The sequence below is a fragment of the Choloepus didactylus genome, chromosome 11, assembly GCF_015220235.1.
Source record: "Choloepus didactylus isolate mChoDid1 chromosome 11, mChoDid1.pri, whole genome shotgun sequence".
Lineage (NCBI taxonomy): Eukaryota > Metazoa > Chordata > Mammalia > Pilosa > Megalonychidae > Choloepus > Choloepus didactylus.
The window spans coordinates 79,783,799-79,805,584 of NC_051317.1; the positions used below are offsets into that span (position 1 = coordinate 79,783,799).

Sequence of the window (21,786 nt, forward strand, 5' to 3'; positions counted from 1 at the left end):
CAACAGGCACTCTTTTCTGCTAGTAAGTATTGTAAAACAGTAAGTATTGCTTTAGAGTAATGAACATCTTTAAACTCTGCCTGCAGCTTCATCAAATTCTTTATCACAACCATACCTCTTCCAAAAAGTGCTAACGGCATAGATCAGAAACTCCCAAACCTGATAAATACTTTTAAATCTAGGTGTGAAAAAGCTTACCTCTAGAACACTTGTGGTGAGAAAGTTAAAACTGGCTAAAACCAAAACTCAATCTTCAGAATCTTCTTCCTTTGCCAACAGGATCAGAGTATTTAATCTGGGCTTTGTAAATCTATATCATTAAAATGACTAAGTTTTCTTCTTTTTCTCTATTTTTCCTAATAGCTGGGGCTTGCATGACTCCAGAATGTAAGTATCTCTGATACCTACCACATGTCAGCATTAAATGAATTTCTTTGTGATTATATTGTTGCATTATAGACAAAAATTGTTTTTCACAACCACTTCTATCCTTCTAAACTGTAATGTATTATGTAATTGTTCATCATTAAAATTTTAATAATAACTATTAGGTGAGTGTAGGTTTTTCTTTCCTTTGAAAATAATATAGTGACTGTCATCAGAAGAATTACATGAAACAATCTAATTGGATTTTTATGTTAAGTCTTGGTTTTCTTGTAGGTTTCAACATGGAAATTATTGGAGGGAGTGAAGTGTCACCTCATTCCAGGCCATTTATGGCTTCTATTCAATATGGTGGGAATCACATTTGTGGAGGAATTCTGATCCATCCACAGTGGGTGCTGACGGCAGCCCACTGCCGAGCTCGGTGAGTACCTTACATTTTTCTGGCAAATGTGCTTTTCCTTCACGTTGCCTAGAAGAGAAGCTTGCCTCTCCTGGGAGAGAATTTGATCTGCTGTTAGTTTCTGTGATAACTGACCAACTGGTGGAGTTTATCTACCCTCTCAGACATCCACGTTCTCTGCCCTGGGTTTTCCTTGTCAGGGCTACCTTGCCGTTCTTCTCCCAGCAAGCCATTAGGCCAATTCAAGTCCTCCATTTAATGCCAGGGAAAACAGCCACAGTAATAACTAAAGCAGCAGTATTCCTAACCTTGTGATATCATGCTGCTCATGAGGAAATCAGATAACCCAAGTTTGCTTCGTGTGCCTCATTTTCCCCATTGTACAAATGAGTAAATTGTAATAATAGTACCAGCTTCTTGGGGCTTTGAGGATTAAATAGTATCTATTTAAATATATTTCAGCATGTTTAGTGCATAATAAGTACAAATAAATTGCAGCTATTATTATTATCATATGAGAGAAGCCTGCTTTGCTCTTACATTAACTCTTTGCCTCCCCTCCCCTCAAAGTTCTATGGCTCACGATTTGGGAGTCAAAGCTGTCAGGTTCAACAATCTTCCCAGCTAGAATCAAAAAAGTTATAAATGATTGAGAGAGAGCAAGAAAGAGAGAAAGAGAGAGAGGGAGAGCAAGAGCTATCTTTTTGGGATTCTTTGAATGGAAACTTTTCTATAGACGATGTAGTCTCAAAGTTCATTTCAGTCTATGATTCTCTTCCCTACTTCAGCTAATAAATTACAAAACCTACCTTGAGATGCTGTAACTGTCACAAAAGGAAAAGCAATAGAAAACTGATTTTTCATTTGTGGTTTGTTCATTTGATTTTTGCTTGGTGGCTTGGTTGGTTTGTTTGTTTCCTTATGTATTTTGCCAGAATAAGCTAATAACAAAGGGAGTCTTCTCCTTTCCTCACATACGTCACTGCACATCGTTTAAGAATCTATCGACTCTATCGTAGCCATAATGGTTTGTTCTCTAGGCATCAGCTGTATCAAAATAGAACAGCTGAATTGACCTGTTTCTCCACATTCTTTTGGGTTTTCATCTGATTGCCCCATTTGAATGGGACCATTTTTAAACATGAATTGGAAGCTTTGAAGCCTGGAAACTGTGAGAACTTTGGTTTTATTTCTAAATAGCAAGCCACCATTTTCCAATTTAATATGGTTCATTTAAATGGGGCTCTTGAGGTCTCAGATGTCACCCTGCATCCCCATCCCCCTGCCCTTCTCTCCAGAACACTCACACCTCAGAACCGGGTAAACAGAGGGTGACCATCTATAAATGTTCACTCCCTGCAAAATATCCACTTCTTCAAATATACTTATGGTGAATGTTCAGTTGGACTATAATCTCTCCAAGCAGAAAGCTTGACCTATAAATGCTCAAATGCGGGATGGAAAAAAGTGAAAGAAGTTGGAGTTTCTTTTTTGCTAAGCTTAAAACATGGTGTGTGAAGTTCATCACAAACCATAAAACGCTATAAAAAGTTATTATTAATACAAAGTATTAAGTTGAATTTCAAATTTTGTCAAGTGACTTGACTCAGTAGAAGTGAATTCCCAAGTTGGGGAAAAAAGCTTATAAAAAGACTTATAAAAAGTCCTGGATTTTAAAAAAATATAATAAAAAATAAAAACTACTGCTAAATATCATTTTAAATGGCTGGAGTATAAAGAATTCCAGGATATTTGGATCAAATTTCCCCTGCGGGACACTTGGGTGTAAAAATGTAGGCAGATCAGTGCTTGAAAAAATATTAAGCTTTATGAAATCCAAAATATTTATGAAATAGTTCAATGGTGGCTTTCCACAAATATACTCCCAAGTTTCTTGTGGGAATATTTAACTAACCCCAAGCCTCTCCCTCAGCAAAATGATGAAGTGGGCCAAATTTGGGGATACTTTCACTTCATCACCCACCCACATGCTTCCTCTATTAGTAATTCGTGCCCTTTATTGTTTGCATGCCAGTTATAAAAGGAAACCAGTAAAAAGCTCCCTGCATAATCTTATTTTCAACATTTTAACTTACCAGAAGCAAAACTTTCACCAACTCTTGTCCATTAACCTTCAGGGCCCCCTCCAATGTCTTCCCTCCTCAGGGCTTCCCCTCCTCTCACCTGCCTCGCAAATTAATGGATGGAACAATCCACAGCCCCTTTCAGCACAGCCTCACTCCATCTCAATCACTCAGGGCAGACAGAGTATAATGGCTAAAAGTACAGGACCTGGATTCAAATAAACTGAGTTTTAATCCTGCCTGGGTTTGCATTCTGGAATCTCCGCTTAATCTGCGGGGCTTCTTCAAGTTTGCTGATTGATGTGAACCTCAATTTCCTCATCTGTAAAATGGGGATAATCGTAATCCCTACCTCACAGGACTGTCTTGGGTCAAAATGAGGGAAAATATGTAAAATGCTTAGCACAGAACCTGCTACACTGTAAGAATTTAATGCATATTATCTAGGGCTGTTGTATTATTATGTGTGCCTTCCCAGGTAATAATAGAGGAGCTAAACTAGTGACCCAATCTGTGTTGATGGGATAGGACTAGGAAAAACCATCTCTCTGACAGCTAGGTCCTCCCCTCCCCTCTTAGGCAAAAGAGGCCCTCAAGAAATAGGGCCCCTGCCTTTACTGGCAAACCTCAAGGAGTGGGTCTATGTAGGAACACTGCTGAAGACCTGGACAGGTTGGCAGAGGAAATAAGAGGCTTGAAGGGGGTTGGCATGGGGCTTGAAAAGGAGTCATGAAAAGAGCACTAGACTTGGAGTCACGAAAACCGGGTTTGACTCCTGATTCCCTAGCTTCAGAGATGTGTCGCCTTGGGCCAGTTGCAGGACGCCACTTCACTGGTGAGAAACATACAACCCATCAGCTTTAATTACACCAAAAAGGCCATCATTAGGCTCCATAAAGATCAAGTTTATGGAAGTCTTTCAGCAGCTGATGAAAAGATAGTGTAAGCACTCTGTGGTTGTGCTCGGTGTAATACTGTTCCAAGTAATCCCAGGATGGACACAGGAAGCTGCATTTTAAACAATACCTCCGGGTGATTAGGAAGCAGGTGGGCTATAGATCATACTTGGAGAAGCACCGTGCCGTACAAATGGAAGACACTGGTATTATTACTTCTCTGTGTGAATTCAGACCTGGGTTAGCTAAAGAAATGGAATCCTAGAACTCAAGTAATTCCAGGTATCTCATGGGCAGAAAAATGGACCCTTGTAATGCAAATTACATTGAGGGGTATCCAGAAATGGAAAACTCAGAAATCATTCATCATCTGCTTCAGTTGTTTGGGTATTAACATGTCCCAGGGGAGATGAAAACAACAAAAACATTTCAAAGGCAGTAATCAGTGAAGGAAACTGGTAAAAGATGAAGGAAAATCAGAAATTTTCTCAGCCCCACCTTCATCAGAATCCATCTTCCATGCCCTACACTGATACCTTACAGCCTTCCTTGTGTGAGTTACTTATGTATCCATCTTTTCCACTGAATATGAGTTCTTAGGAGTTTTTTATCATCTTTCCCCTCCAACGCTTTGGGATTAGTGGGTATGTTGAATCTGAATTTGAATCAATCCTAGGAAACCCAATCCACATCCTGTGAGAAATTTCCTCCCCATCCTGATTTTGCAATAGGCAAATTTCAACAAATAGAGCTGAAATTCCAAAAATAAATCAAAATAAACTCTTTTGGTAGAAACCAAAAAGGAGTAATTCCAGGAAGTCACAGTTCTACCATGTGCAAACCTTTCCACTACAGTCATGCATTCATTCTCCAAACCTGAAACAATCATATCCTTCTTTCTCTTTATTAATCTTTATTAATCTATATGCATGAGAATGTGTTTTATAAATAGCAAGGAAATATTTATACACAAACAAATAAATAAAATTATTTTTATATCCTTCTTTGTTCCAAAAAAGGATTTGAGGTGGCTTCCATAAAAACACCCATTGCAATGAGATATTTCTGTAGCATACAAATGGCTCCAAGGTATTGCCAAGATCTTCTAAAAGAATCATTTCTATTTTCATCACTGGACACAACTGCAATTTTATCCAGCATCAACCGTGGCACTATTAAAATGGTGGTACAGGAACTATGTACAATCAGGGATAAAAAATTGTTTCTTCACCTGACTCACCATGTAATACCTATAAACCTCCACAGTGGGATAGAATTGTATCTTCAGCTCAAATTAGTAATTGTTTTCACCTCGAGGAAAGTTTTCCTTTTATTTCCAAATCATCTTTTTAATTGAGTGAACAGGAAGTATGATCATATTGGACAGCCATGCAATTGTCCTGATATGAGGTCAAGATATACCAGATAAACAAGTGTGCAGTAGGGCCAGATGAACTAGCTTGCAGTAGTGGGTACAAATCTCAACCCACAAACTCAGGTATCTAAGAAATATAACTTTCTTTATTTTTATACAAATTAACAGAATTTTGTTGTAAACTTTATCTCAGGCAGTTAGGATTTTGCCCCTTTTTCCCCACCATTGGTTGCAAGTTCTAATAGTCCTTAGCAATGCCAAGGTATAGGGTAGGTCCTGATGGCGGGGCATTTGGCCATTGATATCATCTGTCCATATGGGTGTCCCCTGAGACCTCTGTCATTCCATATAATCTTCAGTCCTCAGTCCACACAGGTTACCTTGGAGATGGTCCTTGTTCCTGTATGTAGATGGCCCTTGCCACAATTTCCGGGGGTTTGTGCAACATTCTGCTGCTTCCATTCCACCCTAGGGCCCAGGAATCTTGATGAGGCCTCCTGTGACCTTGTCAGCCTAGCCTTACTTTGCAACAACTGCTTCCTCTTTGGGACTTGCTGCCCCTGAAATCCTCAAAACGCAGGCTACTGAAAGGTGTCCCAGCAATGCCTGGTGACTTTCTCCCCACGTTCCCAAGACATTGGGCTGGCAGAGAGGTAAGCTCCTCTATTGCCTCTCCCAGAGAAAAAGGGAAATGCCAACAATCAGTATAAGCTAAAAGAGAAGCACAGCCCTCCAGTGGGATTCTCAATTACAATATCATCCTCCAGTCTGTAAAAGACAGGGAAAGTAGGCAGAAATTCCCTATACTCAGATGTTTATGGCTCTCTATCAAGTCAAGGAGTTGAGAAAGACTTGTCACTTGTGTTGTACCCATGTCTCAATTTCCATTCAGGGTAAAAATTTTGATGTCCCCTTTTAAAACTTGTTTGCTAAAAGGTATGAGACAATGTATCACCAAGCTAGTTAATTATACTATGCTAAGGGGGATCACTCAGACGAAAGAGGAAAACGTGGCCCTGTCCAGGGGAAGTTGGTAGAAGCTCGTAAGAAGTATACCAACATAAGCTGCAGATTCCTGGGAAGGTCAGATTTTGCTGGGCACTCATTTCATCAGCCAGCCTGCCCCTGACATTCAGAGAAAGCTGCAAAAGCTCTCCTTGGGCCCACAGACTCCCTCTAATGATCCATTAGGAACTGTCTTTTCTGTCTTTAACAATCGAGACAAGGCCAAAGAGGAGGAGAAGGCAATGAGAGGTAAACAGAAAACCAGAGAACAAGCTCAGCTTATTAAAGATGCCATTCAAAGAGACTTACCCCTTGAGGTCACCCAAATCGTGGCTCCAAGCATCAAGAGCCTTGCTTCAGTGGGTCAGAGGGCCACCAGCTGAGAGTGCCAGAAGCCTCGAGACAACCCTTTACCTTGCCCCAAGTGCCACCAGCATGAGCACTGGGCCCAGGAACTGCACCATTTCCTGAAGTGGGGGGGGGGGGGGAGACAGCCCCTAAAGCCCTGCTCACGGCAAGTGAGGAAGACTGAGGGTGCCCAAGGCCACTTATGGCTCTGCTTACATCACGTCTGACCATCAACCTCAAGGAGCCTTGGGTGACACTCAACGTGGCAGGTAAGATTACTAATTTTTAATTAATATTGGAGCCACTTACTCTGTCCTAGACTGCCACCCTGGACCTACCTCCACTCAGACTTACCTAGTTATGGGAGCTGTCAATAAAGCCAAAACTAAGACCTTCACTTGCCCTCTCCTTTGTAGGCTTGAGGACATCCTGGCGTCCCAGCAATTTCTCATTGTCCCTGAATGACCTACCCCTTTTCTAGGGAGGGATCTTCCTCACTCTCTGGGGGCCACATTAAGACTAGTAAACCCAGCTAGTGTTTACCCCCTTGTTTGCCCTAAGGCCCCCTACTAGATCCAGGCCTCTCAACATCCCAAAAGAAATCCCTGAGCAAATAAACCCATGTGTATGGGATGAAGGCAACCCAGAACTAGCCCACCGAATAGCCCCTGTCTGCATTCAAGTTCTCAATCCTAGATCTTAAAGACACTTTTTTTTTGTACCCCTCTTTACCCTGACTTTCAACATCTATTTGCTTTTAAATGGCAGGGACTTAACAATAAGATTCCCACCCTACTCACTTAGACAGGGCTGCCCCAAGGGTTTTGAAATAGTCCCCACATCTTTTTGAATGCCTTAGCGGCAGACCTTAGTAACCTCGAGCTTCCTCAAAGCATAGCCTGGCAATACGTTAACATTGTGAACTAACATATTCCTAGTAGGAAAGTAAATTTCATTTGTTGTCATTGCTGACTACAAGCCCTAAATGGATACAGAAAGCTGTGGAAGGTTTGAGAAAGTGAATTTTGTAAAAATAATGTAGATTGTTGGTCTGCTGTTAATGAAAGGTGAAAAGTTATAAAAAGTTTTCTTAACCATCTGAGTACTCAATCTAGAAGACAAAGATTTTATATCAAATCAGAATAATATATTTGTTGATGTTTATGCTGACCTTATCATCCTTTATTTCACAAGACAAGTCTTCTCACTCTTAGAAGAGAATTGTTGCAAAAAATTTGTTCTTTCACTTTGTAAATGTGAGGTAATAAAATAGTTTAGCATATTACATAGGAAGTGTTTAGGAAGCATTACAATAATTAAAAGAGATTTTCTATCCTTCTGTTAAGCTAAATTTGTATAGGTGCATTTTATGCAAACAACTCAATTCAGCTTTATTTGATATGAAACCTAGAATAAAGAATAAAATTTTAATCAGAAAATTAAAATATTTGCAAAGCCCCTTGACATACTAGAGAAAAACATAGAACTATTTAAAGTCCCCACCTGGGGAATTCTTGCTGTTCTCTTAAGCTTTCAACTTAATAAGCCAACCCCTTGATCTTGAGGTTTGCCCTTATGAAACTTATCTCTGTAATGGCAAAGCTAAGCCTACTTACAATTAATGTTTAAGAGTTACCCCCAGAGAACCTCTTTTGTTGCTCAGATGTGGTCTCTCTCTAAGCCAAACTCTACAAAAAAACTCACTACCTTCCCCTCATACATGGGACATGACTTCCAGGGGTGTAAATCTCCCTAGCAACGTGAGACATGATTCCCAAAGACAAGCCTGGCCCTTGCATCATAGAATTAGTTGACCAAAAAAGGAAAATGAAATTCAATGGCTAAAAAATTTCAAATAGAGTTGAGAAGTACTCTTACGCAAATTTCAGCCAGATACTGCAAACTGCCAGTGTGCCATGCCCCAACCAACAGTGTTCCTAAAATCTCTAAAGGATACCCTGAGCTCCATCTCACTCCTGCTTCTGTTCAGACCATGTATGAAATTTCTCACCCAGTTTGTTTCTTCCAGATTAGAAGCCTTTCACAACAAACTTCTCCTCACCAGAAGCTACACTCCTATTCCCCATGTCAACCAGCACACCCACAATAACATAGCGGGAGAATTCTATGTTCCCACAAGTAGGGCCTTGACCCACTGACAGCTTTACACAGCTACAGAAGGCAGACCATCAGCCCAAATTCCCTTAAGATTAAGGGATAGAAATCTCTAAGGGGGGAAATGAGGTAGGGTTAGAATTAGGGCAGTGACTGGATAAGAAGGGCAAATTCCAAGAAATAGGCCTCAAGGAGAAAGATATCTCTGAGAAGAATAGCGATAAACAGCACCTGGGGGCTGAATGACCCCTACCTGAGTCAGTCATCTACCATCAAGCATTCTTGGATGAAGGAAAAGGAGAGGGTAGTAAAACAGTTAATAAAAATTAAAAAAGGAAGAAAAATCTATAAAAACAGATTGTCCCAGTGTTGGGGCCTCTTGCCCCTCACCTCTTTCTTTGCGAGAGTACCTGCGTGTTCCTCTCACATGTGTTCTTAATAAACTTTCTACTCGCTTACTAAAAAAAAAAAAAAAAACCCTCAGGCTGCTTCACTGGGGACCCCTTAGACAAAATCTTTCCTCATTTAGTCCCCTCCATCACTGCTCTCTTGTCTCAGAATCCTCTGGGACCCTTTCTAGCTCTGGGGAAGCCTCTGTCATTTTACTTAGTGAAGAGCTTTCTTTGGTTTTCATAAGTTCACAGTCAGTAAGTGTATTAGTCAGAGTCCTCCAGAGAAATAGAACCAACAGGATATATGTTTGTGCTTGTGTGTGTGTGTGTGTGTGTGTGTGTGTGTGTGTAAATATTAAAGGTTATAGGAATTGGCTCATGCAACCATAGGGATTGGCAAGTTGTATTTCGTAGGGCAGGCAGCAAGCTGGAAATGCTGATGAAGGTGAAGTTGGATTCTCCAGGAGAAGCTGGCTGGCAGAAGACAGGCAAGAGTTCTTTCTGACTCCTCGGCTCTTACTTTAAGACCTCCAACTGATTGGATGAGACTGCCCTCATTGCTGAGGCCAATCTCCTTTGTTGTTTGTGGACACAGTCAGCCATAGATGCAATCAACAGACCATAGATGCAGTCAGTCCAGAGCTTGCTTGACCAAACAACTGGACACCATAATCTAGCCAAGTTGACACATGAACTCACCACTCAGTAAGGAAAAATCCACTTCATAAAAGTCATTTCTTTCATTGCTTCCTGCCAGGAGAAAGCCCTCCACAGAAGCATCAAGAGCAGCTCTTGAAAGCTGAGGTGACAGGCAAAATTAAGAATTAGGCACTGTTCTAAGCTGAGGATATGACACTAACAAGGCAATAAAAAATACTTGCCTTCAAGGAGCTTACATTTACCAGGAAGAAAATAATTCATGAATATTTTTAACATATCCTATGCAAATATATATTTGGTTGGTATGAATAAATGAATGAATGAATCTTTTTTAGGGATTCTTTTTAGGGAAGTTATCTACCTCAAATATTTAAAATTTGCACTTTTGTTAAAACAGTTGTTTTCAGACTTGTCAGGTAGTAGAATCACTGGAATTCATTTTGTTCTTTGCTTTGATAATGTATTAACTCTACAGTATGAACAGGGAACCATCTTAATAGCTGGAATTATGACTATTGAATGTAAACACATTCATGGGAAAATAACTAAAAAGTTGAACCACATGAAATTTCCTTAGGTCAAAAATAGTTGAATGGTGGCACTTTTATATAGTTGTATCATTATTCCCCTAAACAGGTGTAACTACTTCCATTTTTTCTTTTTTTTTTTTTTTGCTATTTGTTTATTCTGGTGTCTGTTAGCCATTCTTTTGATAAAAGATAAAATGTGGAAAACAAAACAGAAAAAAATATAAGGTAATGGATAGAATTTTCTCAATTGTGTTGCTTGGAAAAGATAGCCTTTGTTCAATTTAAGAAGCAAAATACCTCTTTGTAGATTGTAGAAGGTATTGTAGCAAAAAGATGACTGAAGAACAAAGCTGTAAAACAAAGCCCACGAAGAAACAACAAATAATGTAACTACCCTTCTAATGCAACTACTTAGTTCTCAGAAATGTATATATGCATTTGCACTGGGTAATCTGCCCCCAGGGAACACTTGTGTGCCAGACCCAAGCCTAAAATGGTATGCTTACCCAACTCAGTCCGTTAACATATTATATCTTTATGAGAGCTACTCACTTTAACATTTCCCAAATTCATTAGACAAATAAATCAAAATTTTGAGGGGAAATTCTTTAATGAATAAGAAGCCTGGCTGATACGTGGTCCATTTATCACTAGTTTTCAACTTTACCAACTCATGGTGATTCTCCGCTTGGCATCCAAAAGTTGCCCCAAGAAGTTTTCTGTCCACTTAGGATGGATGGGCCAGCTGCAGTGTCCCCTGAACTTGACTCCTCTCCCCCAGATGGTGATGAATTTTTCTATCTCTGGCTGTTTCGTCAGTCTGTCTAAGCTGCTCAAGCTTTAGCTTTCCTTTTACACATCATGTCCTTGGAGTCCTACTTTCTGCAATCCCAGAGGTTGCCTGTCGAACAATGTTTTCCTCTGGCTGCCTTTTCACCATCACAGAGCCTGCAGGAAGCTGCGAGACTTGCCCTCCCTTCTGTGGACTAGGCTACCCTGCAGGTTCATGCAGGTTGAACATGGCACAGCCCCATGGTGTGCCTCCCACTTTGCTGTCTGTATTCTCAGGCTGATTTTCATTGTTCCTTTTGCTTTTTCAGGTTTGCCAAAGGCAAGTCTCCTAAAGTGGTTTTAGGAGCACACTCTCTCTCTAAGAATGAGGCCTCCAAACAAACATTTGACATTAAGAAATTCATACCATTCTCAAGATTTAAACCAGATCTTGAATTGAACGATATCATGCTGGTTAAGGTTCGTGGCATTGCCTTCCTTCAATTTCTCCAGTGTTCTCATAGAGCGTGGCTCGGTTAGTTGAATCATCTACACAAAAGCATTTTGTTAGCACACGTTCTTTGCTTGAGGTTTTTGATTTGTGAACATACTCTATAAGGGTCCATATTACCCCATATATTGCCTTTAGAGGAGCAAGAACTTATCACAAATGCATCAGGGCTGTATTTACAGGAGGGAAAGCAACCCCGATGCTCACATACATGGGAGGGGAACATCACAATGACCCACACTGAAAGCTTTGTTCCCAAATGCTTCCCTCATTATCAAGTGAAAACTATAACAGCAGTTTATACAACAGAGCCAACCAAGTGACTTCAGGGATGAGAAGTGAGTTACAACCTAGTCTAGACCATACTTAATCTAGTCCAAACTTAGTCTAGACCATACTCAAGGGTCCCATCCAGCAGGAAATAGCCCGGCCCTCAAGATCATGACCTATGAATGTTATTCCGCAGAAAACCATCCAGTGCAGGGGAAAGGCCAGTTTGCTTGAGACTGGGCAAAATTCCTGCTCTGTGCAAGCTCTCACCCCAAGCATCCTTGAGCTCTACAGGGAATGGAGAGCATGTTCAGAAAAGCAACAACCGCAAATACAGCTGTGGGCTACCACTGACACAGATTCAAGAAGAGGGATGCACTCCTAGGACAGAGAGACCACACATACAACACTTACGCTAAAGGTAGAATACTACTAGGAACAAATGATGATTTATTCTTTTTCTAATCTGTCAGCTTCACATGGCTGCAAAACTCGACAAGAATGTCCAGCTGATTCGCCTAAGATCCAAAGACTATATTAGATCTGGAACCAAATGCCAGGTTACAGGCTGGGGCACCAACGACCCAGAATTTTATAGGCCTTCTGATACTCTGCAAGAAGTCACTGTTACTGTCATAAGTCGAAAACTTTGCAACAGCCAACGTTATTACAACCACAAACCCATTATAACTAAAGACATGTTATGCGCAGGGGATGCCAGAGGCCAAAAAGATTCCTGCCAGGTAAGGCTTTGGTATCTGTCCTTCAAACAGGCATCTCAGACAAGCATGGAAAATATGAAATCATGACTCAAAAAGTTTATTCTCCATTCCTGTATAGCATTCTCTATTCTTTTTCATCTGCCAATGTGAATGAGTCATAAGAACCTCCCCAATGCCTAATAAGCCCTCATTAACTGTTTGTTAATCAGGGGAATAGACTAAATCTGACAACTTTTACAGGCTTCCTTTGAGAGGTGTTACCAATCCTGAGGTGACTAGAGGTGACTAGGAGAAGTTAACCTATCCAAAAAAAAGAAAAACCATTTAAGTCAATCAATAGAGGGGTTTCAAAAGACTCAAATGCAAAAAACTCAGATATACAGTATATGTTTCTTAAATAATGTTGACTGACTTACAAAAAAGAAAAACTATCATTGTACTTTCAGAATCTTCTGTTTTCTGATATAGTAACAACAATAATGAAAAAGGTGATCGTGTTTATGAGTGACTGATATGCAGCATAGAGATTACTAATTTTTTGAAAATTAGAATACAGTACTCCCCACCATACTACACCAAGCATTACTAGGGGAGAGGGGTAATGATTCCAAAGGACTTTGTGTCTGCAGAGCCCCAAGATCCTCCTCCTCCTAAGCATCAATCATCATGACTGATCAGGATAGAAAGCACGGCAGTTTGCAATGGGACTGGAAGCAGAGGCAAAGGTTGGTCTTCAGATTTGAAAACCAGGCCCTGCTGCTCCCTGTGTAAATCTCTCACTTCCCTTGACAGAATTTTAGTTACATGTTTTGCTGTCAGAGTCCTCAAAAATCATTTTATTCAACAAGCATGTACTAAGTGTTGTGTATGTATATAGCACTAAGCTCAACCACATGAGGATGCAAAAAAAGAAAAATTAATAGAGTAATAAAGTCATCTAAGAAATTTAGAATACATTGCTCCTTTCAGCTGGTTTCAAAGGCAACTTGATTTAAGTCTGTGAAGGCCAAAATGAAATTTACAACTTTAAAAATTTCGTTTATTTCAGTGAATTACTGCAAACCTCATCTCCACCCATTCTTTAGCTAATAAAGCATTATAGTCACTGATTACCAAAGGAGCATGTGTGTGCATAGACAAAGGCAGAGACAGAACAGAAACGTAGGCATGGACACAGGGACATGAACATGGACGCAGACAGACTTAGAGAACCTATACTGAGCAAGGGGTTGTGTCTGGCACTCTTCAGGACACAAAGAAACAAGGGACCCAGATAATAATTCTTTGAGTAATCAGCAGTTGGTGGTAGAAACAGCTCAACAGCTTCTTACCAAGTATCTGCCCATGTTCTTCTTTCCAGGGTGACTCAGGTGGCCCCTTGGTCTGTAAGGGTGTCTTGTTTGCCATAGTTTCTGGAGGTCATAAATGTGGCAATGCCAAGAAACCTGGAATCTACACCCTATTAACCAAGAAATATCAGGATTGGATCAAAAGCAAGCTTGCCCCATCTCACACAAATTAAGATTACAAATGAGTTCCTTGGATCTCCCAGTTGCAGTTGCTTGCTTGCTGTTCTACAGTCCAACTTTATCTTCAGATGTAGTTAAAGCAGAGCACTGATTTTATTAAGTAATCAATTTCTTGTTCAGAGTCTACCACTGATGTATTTCTACTATGCTGATTTCAGTCTGAATAAAATTTAGAAAGCTATCTGTTTGTCTTTTATGGAAATAAGATACAGCAAATGATCTCCCTCCCTATTCCACTCATTCTCCCCAAAAGGGGAAAAAGACTAAATAAGACAGTAATGGTATTACCTTCAACCAAGTTTATGATTTTTGCTGGATCATCATAAGTTGTCTTTTTAAAATAAGGGAGAGTAAATTCAAATATCCCAACTCAAGTTAGGAAAGGATCATCAATGTTTATAAAAATATTTAGGATAGCATTTATTATTTGTTAATGCCACCATTTGCTCCAGAAAAGATTTTAAACAGTGTATGAAAATACCCATGATAAAACAAAATACCAAATTTAAAATAAGGTTTTGAAGGAATTTGGACAAAGGAGAAATGAATGGAAAAGAGAAGATGAAAGTAGAAGCATTGTTAACACCCAAAGTGCCTTAAGTTTCTTTTACACACTTACACGTTTGCATTTGACTCTACACTTTCCATTGGCCAATACCAAAAAAAACAAAAAAACAAAAAAAAAAAAACCACAATCAGTGTTATGAATTACAATATCCAGGACATGCAGAGGTAAAGGAGCATTGGTGCTGAAACTGAGACTAGAGTGAAATCTCTCTCATGATACTTTTCAGAAGGACACCCTGCCATGGTTCCCATACCCCACCAACTGTATCAGGATCACTGGAGAACATTGTTTTGATACAGATTACCCTGGGCCCATGTCCAGAAATGCAACTTGAGTAGGTCTGAAGTGGGCTGGAAATGTCCATTGTTTAGAAGCAATTCAGTTGATTGTAGTAGATGGAAAAATCAGAAAGCCAATAATAATGAACCTCTTTAATAGCATCTTACAATATAAAGACAAGAGAAGGTGTCATGGGATTGCTAAGCGTACCTGAGGGTCTCCATGTCTCATAGGGCAGTAGCCCAGTGATTAGAGTAGAAACAATTTCTAGTAGGTGGATGGTGGCAGAGAATAGATCAACCTTCTCCTTCAGCAATCTGAGGACAAATGGTTAACCCCAGCTTCTCTATTTAATTTGGGCTTCCAGGGACAAAGATGCTCTCTTCAAGGCAGCACCACTGAGTTTTGTTACATCCACATAGAAATGGAGTGTTTTTGCTTGTTTTGTTATTTGTTTATTGCCATGGTTCTTAGAAACCATTAACAAGCACTACTCTGTACTATGAATGCTTAGACAAATGGAAGCACTGGGTACGAAAGCCACCTAACTAAAATTATAAAAATGTTTTGAGAATAAAATAGTAAAAATAAAATAAGTTTCCTTAAAAATTTTCATCTTTATGTCATTTGATTCATCAAAATTATATTGAGTGTGTCCAAAAATCCCAGGAGATCTTTTTTAAGAAAAAAGAAGGAAAAAAAATAGTAGAGACTCAGTACTCACTATTAAAAAATAATAATTCCTATCTATTTTCCTCTAAATTTCAAATCCATGAAGCATATAATTGTAACTTTCTATAACAAAAAGGACTGTTGAGATTGCTCAGGATATTCAGTTGATGAATATCCTGAAAAGTTGTCACCAAAACCTAAGAATTGTGTTACTATTTTAGACTCCATGCCATTAACACCCAATGGTCAAACCAGATCAAATTCCCAGAGAGGAAGCTTCTTTCAACAGCAGTAGAAGACCTGGAATTGGAAGATAAACGGTTTATTTTGACAAGCAGCTGATGATGGAGCTCACAATTGAAATGCACCCCTCATCCTTTCAAGGAAGTAGTATTTTGTTAAACCTACCAATATCTCCCCTCAAAAGAATATAGTATTTTAATCTGAAAAGATCTGTCTTTAAGAGAATTAAATTGAGGCAAATACCCAGATTTTAAGACTGCTCAAAGGAGTTGGGGGCACATGGTTTGCTCGTGTCGTCTTTCTGAATCATCCAACTCTCGCCCTTTCTTCAGGGCTGCGGACCAAGCACATTTGCCTCCCCCACAGACATAGAGAGCTTCATGCTTTTAGGTCCACCCTGTTTTAATACAAAGTGACAGCACAAAGAACAATGAGGTCCAAATTCACTTCATGAAATAAATCAATAGTAATTCAGGTAAGCAATTAACCCATCTAGAACCGTGTAGTGGAATTAGCCCTCTTTTCTGACTCTCATAGTTTTTGCACATACAAGGATCTGAAGAATATATCCTTTCTTCAGAGCTTGATTGTTTCAGAAAGTTCTCTAATGACAAGAGGACAGTTCTTGATCAATCAGGGAAGCTCTTCCTCTTTGGCTAAACTCAGTTTGGGAAAGCACCCATGTATGGTGAGGAAAGAAGGAGGCAAATGCTCAAGCCCAAGCAATATACTGAATCTCTCAAAAATCATACAATTTTACCAGATTACACAGCTGAAAAGGTATTCATGTATTGTCTTATTTGCTGCCTGAACAGTTGGCTTCATCGTGTCTTGAATGATTCAGCTCTGCTTTTCAGCTTTCACTCATCGGTGTCCTGTTGAAGGTATTGATTTCGTCAGTCTTTTTGCTGAGTCATATCAGTCAACTCTAGATTGACAAACTCTCTTCATCACCTCCTATGCTCTACAATAAAAGGATCACATTCAGTTTCTGGTTTTAACTGTAAATATCCATATAACAGCCTTCTAGAGTCAATACATGGGGTTTACAGTGAGGCCTCTCCTGGGAACTTGGAAATAAGGAGAACAAAATTGCTATCTGACATGACTCCCAGGAGAATTAATCTCCCTGGCAATGTGAGACAGGACTCCTAGGAATGAGCCTGGCCCCGGCAGCGAGGGATTGAAAATGCCTACTTGACCAAAAGGGGGAATAAGAAAGGTAATAAGCTGAGGTTACAGTGGCTGAGAGATCTCAAATAGAGTCAAAAGGCTATCCTGGAGGTTTCTCTTATGCAAACTCCAGCTAGATGTCCCAAATGGCCACAGTATGCCATGCCATTACCAAAAATAGTCCCCCAGTATCTAGGTCCCTACCTGAGATTCTACAAAATACTCACTCACTAAGTTTTATCTCTCAGAAACTTAAATCTACCAGAGTGGTTCCTATGCCAGACAAGTACTAAAACCCAGAGGCAACAACCTGTTTAAGAACAACAATCAGATGCAGCCCCTTTCCCCATACTGTCGACACTCCCTTTCAATATGAACAAGTTAGGGTGCTCACTGCCTAGACTCCCCTGAAGATGGAGAAAGAGATTAAGTGAGAGGAATGGGTAACAACAAACAAGATAAGATTTAACAAAGGTCTATGAATATATATATACATATATATATATATATATATATTTGGATGCTGGGGTGTTGGAATGGCTGGAAGGAGGTAAATGACATGGTGGAACTGTAACCTGTAACATCCTTTGAAATTTGCTCTATAGCTACTCATTGAATTGTGCTTTGAAAGTCCTCACCTTTCTGCATATACCCTATATTGCATAATAAGGAAAGAATTGAAACTGTAGAACTGTAACCTGTAACAATTTTTTAAATTACCTATATAACTGCTTGTTGAGCTGTACATCAAAAGTTAAGACCTTTCTGTATGTATATTTTATAGTAATGGAAATAGCTGAAGTTGTGGAACTGTGACCCATGACATTCTTTTAAATTTGCTCTGTAACTACTTGTTAAATCATACTTTGAAAGTTATCACTGTTATGTATATATGTTAAAGTTTACAATAAAAATGCATTAAAAAACTGCCCTCTGAGGGTTAAAATTTAAACTTCATATTTTGCAGTTAGAGCAGTTTCATAAAATCATTCTGAAGAGACAGTGATGTTCCCAGTGCAAGACTGACCACAGTCTGCTTGAAGGTTAACAAATCTCAAGACTGTGTGTCTTCACAGGGGAGGAAGATAACCATGAATACAGAAAAAAGGATTCAACACAGGCAGTGGACCAATAAGTACTGAGCAGGGAAGGGAATGAGCCCCTACACCTCCCTTCCAGCCTCATAGCAAAGCCAATCCTTATTACAGGCTGAGCCCAGGGAGCATTCAGTTGACGTATCTGGTCTTTTTCTGATTTCAGGCTCACCAAACATATTTCTGTGAACATTTTGCTCCCTGTGACAGTTCTTTCTTATTGCAAATTAATAAACATTTTGCTTTTCTGCATCTATGATTTTTACCTCTGAGTGGGGGTAATTTGAATTCATCTTTGAGAGACAAAGCCACTTTTGGAGTGCTGAAAAAAATCAAGTTTCAATCCCTACAGCAGTAAAGGTAAATGCACCAACATAATGAATATGAACTATCCCATGAGGCTAGTTCTGATTGTCAAATAACTCTAAGAAGTATTGCAGTTTTTAGCTGTGTTCTATCTGATTCACTCAGTAGCAGAGACTGCTGGTTTGCTGCTCAACAGCCATCCCTCTTCTCCCTTGGTAACAAAACTCTAATTTTATTTGGGGTAACAAATATGCAGAGATTTAAAAAAAAAAAAAAAAAAGCAGTTCCCAGCCTCTCTTTGCTAGTAGTCACCGATGAGATGTAAATGAAAGTCTTTGGTTGAGGGCTTCCAGAAAGTTCCTTTAAAGAAAATTAACTCAGCAAGCAGGAGTAACCTTTTTCCCTTCACCTCTTCCTCTTTCCTACTGCCTGGGTTACAGGTGTGATGGCTACCACTCCAGCAATAATGCTGGACCATGAGACAAACCTGAATAAAAGCAAAGTACTAGTGACAGCAAAGCCGGAAAGAAGGAGCCCTGGTATCCAAGATCTGCCATGCCAATCCTATACTCTTTGCCTGAGGAATTTTATTTTAAATGAGTGGGGGAAAAAAAAAGCCTCTTACATGTTTTATCCACTATTATGTGGAACTTTCTGTTATATACACCCTAGCCTAATCCTAGTGGATAAAATCAGAAACCTAAAATGTATATCCCTGATGTATAGTCCAATGACAATCCGGTATTGTTATGCCTTTAGGCCCAGACTTTCCTAAATCTCAAGTGGCTTTAGTTTTCCACCTTGCCCTATTTAAACAAGAATTGATTCAGAAAAGTAAACTTTAAATGTTATAATCAATAAATCATTTCCCCCTCACTGCACCATCTTGTGGCTTAACATGGAAAATTCCCTGACTTACTTGAGAACATATTTTCATCTTAACCACATACTGTATAGCAAACATTCTTGTTCCTATTATTAAAATAATACCTGGCACTCAGTAATCTGTAACACTATTTTCTCCTTTTGAGTGTATTTTTTCAGTGGATCTGGTAGAACTATTTTTGGAAAATTCCACAAAAATAATATTTTCTGGCATTTGAAGTTATTACTCGTTTGATTATTTCACAATCATTTGAAATAATATAGCAGTTTTTCCACCCAATCTACAAAAGCAACTCCATCAGAAGACAGCTGGAGACCATAATATCCCGAATCTTAGCAGGGCCCTAGAAAACCAAAGCAGGCCCACATGTGGCCAGAGCAGCAGCACAAAGGATGATTATTTAACAACCAATTCAGATAGACTCATAAATACCCACCATTACACATCCAGAAAGATGCGTTCATTCATTCATCCATTCATTCATTTATTCGACAAATACTGGTTGAGCACCTCTATCTGCCAGGCAAGATACCAAGAAGAAAAGACACAGACTCTGCCCTGCAGGAATTCATAGTCTAATGAGGTAACATGGACATGCAAACAGTTTACTACTCCCCCAAAATTGTTATAATGGAGACATGTACAATATTGTCATAAGGGGTATAAAACAACTATATTATGACCTAAAACTTCTTATAATGGAGACCTAGACAAAAAGTATTATAATGGAGACATAGTTAGGGGAACAGAAAGCTCATTCAAGCATGGGTCATTTAGAATTCCTGGAGGACAAACAATCTGCTCTACCTGGCTAGGCCTGTATAGATGAGATTTCATTCACTTGTATTTTGTCAGCAATTTCCTAGGTAGAGAAAGGGATTGGTACTACCCATTTCTAACCAGATAACAGGGAACAATAGCCTCTGTGATGCTGTAGCTAAACCATATCAATAAAGGTGACCACATTTACTTCCTTTCAGAACTCAGCTCCTTCCCCAACCCACTCCCACCATAGAGACATTCAAGACTAAGCTATGTGAGCAGCAGAAATTTCTCAGGAGGAAACATTCCATTTCCCTCCACAAGAAGTGATTCAACTCTTTTCATGTAATCAGGAATGATTATTCATCTGCTCTTTTAGAAGCTTTGGGCACCAGAGCATCAGAAGAATTTGTGAGCCCTACAAGTTGACATGGGGACTCTAGGATATACTCATCACAAACTTTGCCTCTGATCTCATAATCACAAAAAAAAAAAAAAAACTCAACATTAAAATAGAAGTGGACTGATGTATTGGTTTCCACAGACCACTGTCCTGCTTTGTCAAGTGAGGACTTGCTTTGTTGAGTCTCCCCACCTTGTGTGATTTAACCACAGTGACCTGTACAAGCTACAGGTTTGAGTTTGTCAGAATCAGCCATGTTTACACAAGTGCTTGGTTCTCTTTCCAAATTTCTTACCATCCAAACTGTGTAGTTTAAAGTATTTTATCTCAAATTAATCCTCTGAGCATTAATTAGGGAAAAAATATTTCAAAAACCATTTTGGATAAAAATAGTAGAATCAAAGAAATCTTACTACAATTTGTGTTGTAGAATTCACTAGATACGAGCTGGGATCCATATCTGTTTTATTCACCACTGTATAGCTAGAAGTTAACATGGGTCCTAGCATTCATTAGCACCTTAATAGCATTAATAAATGGTTAGATGGGTGGGTGGATGAATGGGCAGATAAATGGAAGAACTTACATGCTGATGAATGGTTGGATGAATGAATGAATGAATTCACTAACAGAGAATTGTACACCAACGTTCATAGTGGCATTGTTCACAATTGCCAAGAGATGGAAACAATCCAAGTGTCCTTCAACAGACGAGTGGATAAACAAAATGTGGTATATACATATGATGGAATACTATGCTGCAGTAAGAAGGAACAAGGTCCTGAAACATGTGGCAACATGGATGAACCTTGAAGATATAATGTTGACCCAAAGGAGAGATATTGTATGTTACCACTACTATGAACTCCCTGAACAATGTAAAATCAATGCCTTATAATGTTGGATGTTGGGGGCCTAATGATAGAAGCTAGTGAAGGGAGAATGATAATCTAATATGTTCATATATGTTAATGACGGTGAATTCAGAGGTATGGGAATGGATAGGGGTGATGATTGTTTGTTGATGGGATTATGGGTGTCAGAGCTGCATTGAAGGCAAATAGGATTGAAAGGGGTTGTTTGGGGGCAGGTATCCCACAGATCAGCACCACGAGTATAGATGGGTGCTTGCTTGATGTACTTCCGGGGTATGATGCTGGTGCAGAGAGTTGACAACAGAGTGGTATATGAGAAAAATCTACCTATTGCATACTAGGGACCGTAATTGATGAGAGTGCCTTGCTAGTACCACACAAATAATTGAGGGCTGAGAGGAGCTATGGGGTGTTTGGGGTCATGAGGATTTTTTAGAATGGAGAGTGATGAGGATTGTGCAGCTGGGTGATGATAATGTGAGATATGGATGGATTATCATGGACAGAACATATGCTATGTGAACTTAGGA

At 39.5% G+C, this 21,786-nt stretch overlaps 1 protein-coding gene across 1 annotated transcript; it reads left to right on the plus strand.

Moving 5' to 3' along the window:
• Nucleotides 1–231: 231 nt before the first annotated feature.
• On the plus strand, nucleotides 232–14,176 carry GZMK (granzyme K). Its single transcript, XM_037799441.1, has 5 exons — nucleotides 232–387; nucleotides 661–808; nucleotides 11,293–11,443; nucleotides 12,218–12,487; nucleotides 13,827–14,176. The coding sequence occupies exons 1-5, from the start codon at nucleotides 324–326 to the stop codon at nucleotides 13,986–13,988; spliced, it is 795 nt and encodes a 264-aa protein (XP_037655369.1). The 5' UTR covers nucleotides 232–323; the 3' UTR covers nucleotides 13,989–14,176.
• Nucleotides 14,177–21,786: the final 7,610 nt, after the last annotated feature.